This window comes from Furipterus horrens, unplaced genomic scaffold (genome assembly GCF_987537825.1).
Source record: "Furipterus horrens unplaced genomic scaffold, mFurHor1.1.pri manual_scaffold_42, whole genome shotgun sequence".
NCBI lineage: Eukaryota > Metazoa > Chordata > Mammalia > Chiroptera > Furipteridae > Furipterus > Furipterus horrens.
The window spans coordinates 161164-173127 of record NW_028327212.1 but is presented as its reverse complement, the minus strand read 5'-3'; the positions used below and the strand labels follow the sequence as shown (position 1 = coordinate 173127).

At 41.0% G+C, this 11964-nt stretch overlaps 1 protein-coding gene across 1 annotated transcript; it reads right to left on the bottom strand.

The window, feature by feature from the left end:
* Positions 1-703: 703 nt before the first annotated feature.
* On the bottom strand, positions 704-10264 carry LOC149990009 (nucleoporin NUP42-like). Its single transcript, XM_090265717.1, has 6 exons — positions 10123-10264; positions 8633-8699; positions 7080-7174; positions 3057-3127; positions 1920-2004; positions 704-1281 (listed from the first exon to the last, which is right to left on the bottom strand). The coding sequence occupies exons 1-6, from the start codon at positions 10262-10264 to the stop codon at positions 704-706; spliced, it is 1038 nt and encodes a 345-aa protein (XP_090121843.1).
* Between the last annotated feature and the right edge of the window lie 1700 nt (positions 10265-11964).

The following is an 11964-nucleotide window of genomic DNA, read 5'->3' as shown; positions in this document are numbered from 1 at the left end:
CTGTGCCCCGAGACGGAACGCAGAGAAGCCCAGTGCACGGAGTGGGCACTCGGGGCCAGACCCTGGGCTCAGGCGCCAGCACGCCGCATGTGGGTGGGAGGAGCCCTGTGGCGAGAAAAGCTTTGTGTCCAGCCAGGGCAAGCGCCCCCCACTCCGCCGCCCCCAGCCTGGATAAGCTCCCTGCGGGGGGCCCTCCGACACCCCGTGCCCTCTGCATCTCTCTCCAGTGTCCTGTAGCTGCTACGACTGTTTTGGTTTCTGCCAAAGAGAAAGAATAAGAAACGCGGCCGCAGACGGAGGCAGGCTGGGCCGTGGGTGCCTGGAGCGCCCGCCAGGACTGCGGGTGGAGGCACCCAAACGAGGCGCCCGCCCGCCGGCCACGGGCTGGGAAGCCTCTGTGCCGCTGTGTGGTGGGGTGCATTTGTGTAAGGATAAAGTAAATGTTTTTGGCACCCCTGCTTCTTGTCCCTCCCCCTGCACCAGGGAGTAGGTGTGTTAAAAATAATTATTAAACTTTAGGCCACAGGAAAAAAAAATAGTCAAGCTCAAGAAAAAATGATGGATTTCAAACTCCTCAGTTTATTGAAAGCTCTATTCCTTATAAATAAATATGTATATATGATACACACGTGTATGTATCTGCTCTTTTATATGAACCACTCAAAATAATTTCATAAGTCATTCTTTATTTAAAATTGTTCTTTCAGATATTCAGAAATTCCATAGGTGGTGGCTTCAGTGGAATTTTCCCCAGAGTAAATTTCTTGGACTGAAACTGCTCTAGTTCTTCTGCCGTTAGTTGATGCTTGGGCGTGAATAATTCGTTAACTGTTGTCATGCTACTATTTGAGACAGGAAGAGAGGTAGATGTGCTGCTATTTGCAAAACTGTCACTGAATGACTTGGAAACAGTAGTGTGAGATTGTGAGCCTGGATTTCCAAAGCCAGCCACCGACCTGCTGTTTGTGACGGCTGGGGCCCCCGCAGCTCCAGCAGGGCCTGCTGCCATGGGAGCTGGGAATCCTGGAAACCCAGGCGAGCCAAAACCTGCAGCTGCTGGGGTTTTGAACGATAACGAAGCAGCAGATGTGATTTCAGGTTTCCCAAATCCAGGCACCGGAGTAGAAGTAGTGACGGCAGGACCGGGAAAGGGAACAGCTCCAAATGCGGGCGTGTTCCCGAACACAGAAGGGCTTCCAGAAGGGGCACTGGCAAATCCAGAGCTTGTTTTAAAACTAAAATTTTGAGCATTATCACTCATGCTGTTATTCACTGGAAAACCTACAAATAAACCAGAAAAAGAAAAAAAAACCTATTACAGTCAGAAATGTGGCCATGTTAATCCCCACTTTTCCCCCCCTCATTTTCCCCTTATTCCCGCCATGTTTGGATGTTGGAAAGAGATTACAAGGGAGAAAAGTAAAAACGAGAAGCTAGAACAAACCCACTGTCTTCCTGCTACACCGACCTCACTTGCCCCGTGATTTACCTTCACTCAATGAGGCGGCTTTGAAAAGCCTCAGGGATTAGCGAGTGCTCTTACACTTCTGGCTTGTCCATGCCCCGCCCCCCATCTCACTGGAGCTGTCACTTGCGGAGGACACTATGCTGTTATACAGTGACAAGAAAGTCCTCAAAGGTGCTGCTACCACAGCTATAAAAGTCTTGAAAAGCCACTCCTAAAATATACTTCTAAAGCTTGAGCCATAGGGCCTTTCAGAGAACAGCCCAGCCCATTCTGGCCCCCCTTTCACTAAGGCTTGATGAATCAAATTCTCTCAAGCTCCATTATGGAAGGCTGTAGAATTTGCAAGGCTGACTTAAAATGGTGCTTAACATACCTTCAGGTTTTACAACTTGAAACCTATAAAATCCTATTTTTCAAAATCAGTGAACTCCTGCATTACTTTATCACTTACCTGGTGGCCCAAATGCTGCTGTTTGCCTACTCCCAAATCCAAACGTAGAGGTTGCTTGATTTATTCCATTCTTTATATCAGAGAGCTATAAGAAAGGGCAAATAATAAAGTACTTGATGAATAATTCTCAAGTACCTTTCTATATATGTACTTTAGAGCCAAATTTAAAATTTTAAATATGTGCTTAAAAACGTGAAATGTTTAACATAGAAAAATGCCCACAATATGAATACAGACAGAAAAAAGTACACCAACCTCAAAGATTAAGAGTCAATTGCTGATGAATTATGGTTTTAATTTTAGTTATGCTTTTAAATTTTTCCTAGCCCTGGCTAGTGTGGCTCAGTGGATTGAGTGCCAGCCTGAAAACCAAATGGTTGCCGGTTCGATTCCTGGTCAGGGCACGTGCCTCGATTGTGGGCCAGATACCCAGGTAGGGGGCATGTAAGAGGCAACTGACCAATCTCTCTCTTGCACACTGATGTTTCTCTCCCTTCTCCTCTCTCTAAAAAGTAAATAAAATCTTTAAAAATTTTTGTTTTCTAAATTTCAATGAATACATATTAAAATGAGAAAAATAATTTTTAATAATACATTTCAGTATCTATAGGCCGATATACATTTTTTCTTAAAGATTTTATTTATTTTTAAATAAATAGAGAGAGAGGAACGGAGGGAGAAAGAGAGGGAGAGAAACATCCATACCAGCCAGGGCTTGACAGAAAATTTTAAGTTTGCTTTCCAACTTGAAAGTAAAATTCTTGCAAAAAAAGCAATACATAAGAGAGACACTTCCCTTCAGCAAACTTTCAGGTACTCACCAAACCTGTTTTAGGTGCTGTGCTTAGACTTTTCAGTTCATTTACCCTATTCCTCCACTGATTTATTAACTGTTGGATGGAATTTAGCTGGAGAGAGAAGACAGAAAAATGATGAGTCAATATCGAGTGTTTATTTTCATCTCTCAAACAACTTCACATCTTTGCCAAAATTACAGAAAGTTTATGAAACATTTTTACGGCCCATCACTTGTAAAGTTCGCATTGACCCGCCCCTGTTTGCCAAAGATATTCCAGCTCTAGTCCCCTCTGCCTGTTCTCCAGCTCCTTGAATCACCCGGTTCAGAAGCACAAGTACCTGGCGGCACACAGTTAGTTGTATTTGGGTGGGAGAAGAGCGTGTGTGCCAGTTAAAACGCATGATCATGACTGTAGACAACAACAAAAGAGTTTGTCATTTCCTTTAGCACAAACTTCCTCAAGCTGAGCTTTTTAATTTTTGATATTTGACATGTGAGAATGTTAATCTATATAATCGACTGCTTTATTTAACTTTATTTTTCTAACATTCACCACAGTATCTGCACCTAAGAGATGCTCTATAAATGTTTGCCAACTGATGAAAGGGTTTGATTTCTGGGACTGATTGTTGGATAATCATTCCTAGTTAGTACAGTCAAAATATATTATCACCATTTTAGATAACCAATCAATTTCAAATAAAGTAATTTAGAAAATAAAAATAGCCTTGTCTTGAAAAAACTGTAGACCTCACCCACTTTACCAAAACAGGCAAGCCTCTAAATATGGAGAAGGTAGTAATTCACAGCTAATCTGTTATTGAGGTAGATGAATAGGAAACAAACTTACATAATGTTGTAAGTTGTTGCTGGCTAAGCAGTTATGGTATTCAAGTCTCAGCTCCTCTGGTGAAATGTCAGTGAAACCTGAAGTGAGAAATCAATTGGAATCTTTAAAATAAATGCCAATATTTTTGATAGAATAGTAAAGCTAAAGGGGCGAGACAAGAAAGTGCACTAATGTTGATATTAGAAAATTTTCATAATCATAAGGAAAAAATTAGAATAAAATGTAGTTGGTTATTATCTTTGAAGGGGAAATTCTTTTTCTAAATATAAATGGAGAGGAAGAACTAACAGAAAAAGAAAGTTGACTACGTATACATTCAAATTTCTATGTAGAAAAATACTCTCTATGTCAAACTATAATAAGCAAAATTAAAACGCAGATGATAAGCTGGGAAAACCAGAATGGCGACATGACAGGAGAAGAACTAATGTTAACATATTAAGAGTTCTTACAAATCACTGAGAAGAATAAGTTAATATGAGCAAAAACAACAAACAGCCAACTCACAAAAATTTCAAATAGCCAATAAATAAATGAAGTAAAAAAGTGCAATTTAAAAATACAACTGAAAATCAAGATAAAAGCCTTTACTCATCAGACTGGCAAAAATTAAAAGTGAATATTATTTATTGGCTTTAAGAATTTGGCGAAGCTCGGTGGGACTGAGCATTGGCCTGCGAACCAAGTGTTGCTGGTTGGATTCCCACTCAGGGCACATGACTAGGTTGCATGTCAGGTCCCCAGTTGGGGGCGCGAGTGAGAGGCAACCACACAGTGATGTTTCTCTCCCTCTCTTTCTCCAAAAGTAACTAAACAAACAAACAAAGAAATAATTAAAAAAAAAAAAAAGAAAAAGAATTTGGTTAAGTGGCTCTGACCAGCGTGGCTCAGCTTGTCGGGCATTGTCCCACAGAGTGAAAGGTCGCCAGTTCGATTCCCAATCGGGGAACATGCCTGGACTACAGGCCTGGTCCCCAGTTGGGGCATGTGTGAGAGGCAGCCAATTGATATTTCTCTCACACATTGATGTTTCCCTCTTCTATCCGCCCACCCCCCAAAAAATAAATACAAGAAATCTTTTAATAAAATAAAAGAAAAAATGTGGTGAAGTGGACAGTCTCCTAAACTGCCATTGAGGGGACTAAAAATGTACAACTCTTACAGGAGGAAAATTGTCATTAAGCATCAATTGCCACAGAAATGTTCACACCTTCTGATCTTAATAGCATTGCTAGGATTTAACCTCAGGAAATAATCAGATGCATTGAGTCTGTTGCAATATACCGCCTGGGTGTAGTATAGGACGAAAACCTGTTCTTGCACAGATATGTAGCTGGAAAAGAATGATGTTAACGGCCTTTTCAGATAGTTTGGAATATTCTTCTTTGACGTCACACCAGAACTTGACAGGTGGTAGTTTCTAAAAGTTTAGCTCCAATGTCGACTCAAACTTTTTGTACTATCACATTCAATTCACTGGATAATTTTGCACTTCGAATGGACTTTTTAGGTATGTATAATTTTGCAACGTTACAGATTAAATATTTGGAAAATACTGGTTCACTGAGTTATCGAGAACTCCCAAACACGGCCAAATGGTCTTTTACAATATCAAAATATTCATATTTGTTAATGTCACTATCCATCTCATCAGAAGAGACTTTATGTATCGAGAAGTTATCAAGCTCACATGAGAAAAAGATTTCTCCATCATCTAATATTCACTTGAAAGCTTGCATTTAATCATTGTCAGTTGTTCTCTATGAAGTAACGGGCTCCCTTCATTTATTTTTAAAGAAAGCGTCACCAAATACTTAAGTCAAAATAACCGTAGTTGCCACTTATTCTTTCATTAGCCACTGTTCTGTGGGGGAAAAAAGTGGCTGGTTCAGCTCCCAAGTCAAACGAGCACACCAGGACTTTCCCTTCAAATACCCATCACGCTTGAGTATGTGGCAGAAACAACTCTGTGTGTGCTTCCCATTTGGTCACACAGTATAGTAAAAATGGTTTGCACTCAGAGGTCAAGATCTCATAAAATTAAAAACTTCTACCATTTCATTTCGGACATAATCTTAAGCCAAAAGGACATTAACCTTTTTCATTGACTACTGTTAGACTTTGTGACTACGGTTTATTGTTTCTAGCTTGATTTACACTAAGATATAAGGGGCTTTACTCATCGATTTTTTTGCTTCAACTGTGCAAATGTCAACACAGTGAAAATGGCAACTCGTGCATTAGGATTATTATGAAAAGATTTTTGAACTCGTACAGCTCCTGCAAGGGTCTCAGGAACAGGGTTGCCAAATTGAGCAAATAATAATACAGGATGCCCAGTTCAATTTGAATTTCAGACACACACACTTGTAGCATAAATATGTCACCAATGTTACATGGGTTATTCATATGCTAAAACATTATTCTTTGTTTACCTAAAATTGAAGCTTCACTGGGCACCCCATATTTTATCCGGCAACCCGACATAGGGATCTACGTCCCACACTTGGGAGGAACTGCTTTAGGGCATTCGACAGGTATTAGGTTCAATGCTGAACTGATTTGACAAGGCTAATACTTCTTTATTTTCTTTACAGAAAAATCACCAGCTGGAGTTCTCTTATTTCCTTGTTTTACTTATTGTCTCCTTCCCTCAAGAACATAAGCTTCATAAGGGAGGGATCTTGCCTATCTTGCTCACCAACATATCCCCAGCACTTACAATAGGGCCTGGCACTAAAGAAATTCGGTGAGGATCTGTTGAATGAGTACCGAAGCAACTGAGGAGTGGTGTGATGCAAATGCTTGCAGAGAATGAGCAGGCAGAGCTGAGACAGAGTACAGATGCCAGAGTTCTGAGGGAGTGCAAGGACTGTCATCCGCTAGGAGCCTGCTATTCACTCAGGACCAGCCAGGTGGGCTTAGCAGTGTGGCAGTTTAGGTTTCAGCCCAGAAGGAGCTTTAGAAACTCTAGACAAAAGAAAATGGGAAGGGAAGGAGTATTCTACAGAAGTGTTATCCCTGCAGCCCAGCTAAAGCTCCTGACCTTCAAACATTATCTCCAGGATAGGCCTTCACATGCTTTATGAAAAACAACTACCCTTAAAAGGAAAGACAGGGAAGAAAGAGCAAGCAGAATCAGACAGCTAAGGCCTTCGTGGCAGGCAGGATATGACTCTTCTATTCACCGCAGGCAGCCAAGAGGTTCTGAAGGGGTACCTATGGAGAGCCAAGAGAGTAGAGCCTCTGCTTGGGCTTACAGAATTAGAACTGTGGTGGGTCCTGATGTTACTATTTTCTCATGAGAACCACATATCTTAAAAGAACTATACCTTTCAACCTCAATCTCCGAATCATGAAGTTCTGCTGCAATGCTCAGGCACTTTAAAGAATGTCCAACCTCTCCTAACTACAGCGAAGTTCGTGGTTCATTTCTTTATTTGGCAAGGTCTCGCTTTTAGAGAATGAGAGTTGTAAAACGTAGTTTAAAAATGTACAATTTCTCAGTTACCTGAAAGGCAAGATATGTTTCCCTCTGGTGAATAAACGGAGAACGGCCACTGACCAGAGGACTCCCAAACGACCACATCTTTTCCCATTTCGTCCCTGACAAAGAAAAAGAAAATAGTTTTCATCTGCTTATTAAAATTTATCTTTTTCTCATTTTCAATGATTGAAATGTTAAATTGTAGTAAATATATAATTTTAGGTTTCTCGTTATGTTTTCTCAAGTGTCCTTTAAAGCAGAAGTTACAGAACTATAAACTACATTTCATGTGATAGATACAATATTAAAGAAGTTCATAATTTTGCTTTTGCAGTACACGGAACCATTCGCTAATTCATTTCATTGAGAACAACTGTGTCATACATAGATTAAAGAACTAAGATATAATAAAATACACAACACAACTTTAATGGTTTTTGTTCATTACCATCCACATCAATGAGTATTTAACTGGGAAAGACAGGAAGCACTCCGTAATATAGAAACATCACATTTTTAGAGAACATTTTGTCTAATTCTCACATTTTGCAAACGGGTGAAGAGACCCACAGCCATGCAGTTCATTGGTTGGCAAAGCTGTGGATAGTATCTGCTCTAAATTCAATCCCCTCCTATGCCGTCCAGAATGCTATGATTAATAAAATCACAGATACTACAGAGAATCTATACTCAATTTAGGGTTTCTGTAACATCAAATATAGGAAGAACGGGTTCATTTGTTTCTTTTCTTCTTTTGAAACGTCAGTAGTTTATGGTACATGGCTCAAAATGTTTACTACTGACCGACTTCTAATTTATGGAAGTAAAAGACCAACAAATACCTATATTGATGTTCTGTCCTAGAAGCCAGGAGCCGAGTGTAGTTACAGAGAGCCAGGCACCGTTTTGGTACCAGTCACAAATTCTACTACAGATGTTCTCGAGAAATGATAAGGAATTTACTCTACAATAACGAAGGAAACCAAATGCAACCAATTTGAATGAGGCAAATGAAGTAAAAGTTTTAGAAAGAAAAATAGGAGATGATATGTGACCTCTAAGATCACAAGTTGCTTTAAATTACCTCATCCTTTTTAAAGGTCTCATAACTTACAACAGATTTAATTAAGCAGGACTACCTTACAAAGCTATTCACAATACAGCGTTATCAACAAAGTGGAAAAAGCACACTGAGCTCTGAGAAGACACTGTACTGATACGGAAAGATGACGCATTTTTAAGCGAAATAAGATCTAGTACGATATGTATTATACCCATTATATTACATGTATATATGCGCGCAAAACGTGGTTACCTCTGAGGGATAGGATCATGGGTACTTTCTGCTTATTCTGATTTTTAGGTAATGTATTACTTCTTTTCGAAAAGCAAGCGAATGGGTAACTTTTCTGAGGGCTTTCACTTACAGGAATTCGTTTTCGTCTTTCGGTGCGTAAGAGCTGGGTGAAGAAGCAAATGGGTTCTGAGGTGCTCCAAATGCCCCGTTCCCGTCAGTTGAAGCTCCGGAATCGGAAGAACCGGAAGATGACTTCCCTTGCTCTCGGCGGCCCGCGCACCCTGTAGATTGGGACAAGCTGGATGAGTCTCTCTGGCTCGAGGCATTGCGCCCACGTCTGGCACGACCTGGAATAAACAAGAAAACAAAACAATTTTACCGGCAATTCATCTTTTAAACCTCTGAAAACATCATTATATTTTGCTTATTCCATACACACATTACGCAAAGATCCAACACTTCCACTTACGGAAAGTCACAAAACTCTTCATTCTGACTTACATAGTTCAGTGTAATATCAACAGATCGCATAATGGCCTAACTGCATTTCTGTTTAACAAGATTGAGGGGACTGTTAGCTCTAGAAAAATAATGATGTGTTGCTAAGTTCAGCTGACATAGGCTTATTAAGTGAATAACTGCTTGATGGTGGAGTGGATGGAAGGCATATATCCTAAATCATGAATTCCTTCAGGATCAAAAGCTCTCTTTCTCAGTCTTGGCTTTCCCACTGGGCCCGATATAGTAATAACCTCTGAAAGATGGGGAGTGTATGAAAAAGTCTGTTGAGCATAAACAATTAGATTCCACCTCCTGTCCTTGAATAGATGCTGAAATCTATTTCAGTCTTCCCTTTCGGAAAACACATACCCATGGATCTTTCAGGGGGAGATTATAAAGGGAATTCACATGTGAATAATGCATTTGAGTTTCTCTATTACGAGCATATTACTAATGTTTCATAACCACCAAAATGAGCCAACAAGACTATCCTTTCTGTCTCCAGTTATCACTTGAACTGTCTCAACTACTCATCATTTTCTAGTGGGGTCTAAGATAATTCACCTTGTTTCTCACTGAATTGGAGATATTCCATTAAGTGTAATAACAAGTGGAGTGATGGGAAATATACTCCTTATGAAAACTGATCTCCCAACTCTAAAACTACTTAATAAAACCAAAGAGAAAAGGCAGCAGATAGCTGAACCAGATCCCTCAAGTAGGGATTAATAGCATTCTCTTATTCTAAAGCTTTAAATCCGTTGGGGAATGACACAGCTCAAGAAATTCAAGTCATCTTTTGAAGACAGCTTTGGGCCTTCACACTTACTAATGCCAGAAGCATTCACTTGCTGCAGGTAGCTAAATAACTGTTTCTTTGACACAGTTCATTACACATTTTTCCCTCAATTAACCTGTCCACTCATCGTTTATTTTCTAATCACTACATTTAGTGAGTCTCCACAGAATGTCAACTATGACATCCCGTGGTTAGTGGAAGTCCATTCACATTTACCCGACCCCGAGCCCTCATTTTTGGTTTGGGATATTTCATTAGACCTATTGTGGTAATGCACACAGACTGTCCTCAAGAAGAGGCAGCAGGTGTGAAAGCCACAATGCGACTATCCCAAGGCTGAAAGGGCGGGAGAGTGCGTCGGGGGGAGCCAGCATCCTGCGACACCTTTCAGGTCCAAGTTCCAATTCTAAGAAAAGAAAAATACATCTTACCTTTAAAGTCTTGTGTTGTATTGTGTTTTCGTGTCTTACCTTTCTTCGAAGACAGCGCTTTTCGCACCATCCATAACTGACTTAATGAAATATTCTGAACCCTTCGGAAAGGGCTTAGGCCCGGGGAGCAAGTCGACGTGGCCTTCCACGCCCCGTTCCCTCGGCGCCCAGAGGTCTTCATTGGGTATCCTATCCTCCCAATTTTACCCCAAATTTTAGGAACATGTGCGTCTGAGCAATGGCTCTGTACGCTTTTACTATATTTCCAAAGAAGTTCGCGACTTCCCCAGAATTAGGAGCCCTGACTCGGACCCTGGTTGCTAGCCTCTCCCTGGAAGCAACGTTGAGTAAAAATTATATTTGAGTCAAGGGCCAAAAAAACAACTACTCATAGGAGTGTACAAAAGCAAGGCGGCGTCTGGGTCGCCCTACAGCAAGTCTCCCAACCACTGCCACTCACAGACACTGTAGCTTTGACACGTTAAGTTCTACCTGAAACTCGTTGCTTGGCAACACCAGAACCAAGCCCCTTCTGCCTTTGTTCGCTCATCAGACACCAGCCCAGTGCCTCACACGCAGGAGAAAATGGCAGAAGGAGACCGTGGGCTGGGCTGTGCCCAGCCCCTTTCGGGACGCCCATTAACTACCGGCTTTCTTGACAGGGAAACAAATCCAAATCAACTCACTGTCTACTGAGCAGATAAATGTCCTACAGTCTTCTCTGATACCCAAATGAAACATAATTAGTCCACCAATTATGCAGGAAACAGGGAGCCCAGAAAGCCAGCCACTAAGTTAACTTACTTCACCTGTGGCACATTATTTGAAATATTGCAGGAAGAAGAATGGGTGAGGATTAGACATCCCATGACTGAACTGTGATGAACCACCATGATGCTTTCACCAGCATGAGCGAGAGCAGGGTCTTCCTGGCTTCTGTCATTCCTGTCATTGAATGCCATAAATGTAATTGACCCCCCAAATCAATGCAATCAGCAGACTCTTGTATATCAGTTCCACCTTCTAAATTTGGTAAGGAGGCCAGCTGGTGTCTCTTCTGCTTCAAACATTACTTAGTAATTTTGCTTCAAGTTTCCTTGTGCACTGCTTTCATCTAAATCGCTTGCTTAAATGGGATTTAGGGAGCTGTGCTGAAATAAAGTGCTACTGTCACAGGATAAAGGATAAATAATGTACACACATCTAGGGAAAAAATTAGGTTTTGGAGAACCAAAATAATCAGAAGGTTAGGGTGTATGAGTATAACTTGTAGGCCATTCTTGCTTCTGTTTCGAGGCTGCTGCTGGTAAAACGGAGTCTCTAAAACAATTACGTTTACTAATGCCAATAGTACAGCATTTACAAAGTCCTTTAGAAGCAATGCTGAAGTTATAAGTTCATTCAGTTTATCAAGTGCCAGTAAAGGAATGTTTTTTTTTTTTTCTAAAAGATCAGCAAATGTTGTGGTCTGAGGGAAGACTGTATTCCAAAGTGGGCTGGGAGTTTCACTGGGGACCCCTGTGGAACTAAGAATGGTGATGGAGAGGGTGGGGATCCCATCCAAAAGGGGCTGGAGAGAGAATATTTCAGTTTCTTTTCACCCTGTGCTGGTCGTGGGGGGCAGGAGGAGGAGGAAGAGGAGGAGGAGGAGGAGGAAGGCCTCTGTTGTAAGGGTTAAAAATGGGATTGGTGTTTTACTATGGCACAACTGAGCATGTGAAGGCGAAAGAGAAAAATAAAATTTCTGCCAGGCCAAGGGAGAGAGAGCTTGTTTACCAGCAATAAAACAAGGATGGGAAATGTTATTGGGTATTAAGTCAAGATCTGGACCATGTTAGAGCTAAGTTCTAGGACTTCAAAACTGAGGCTAGCCCAGAGACA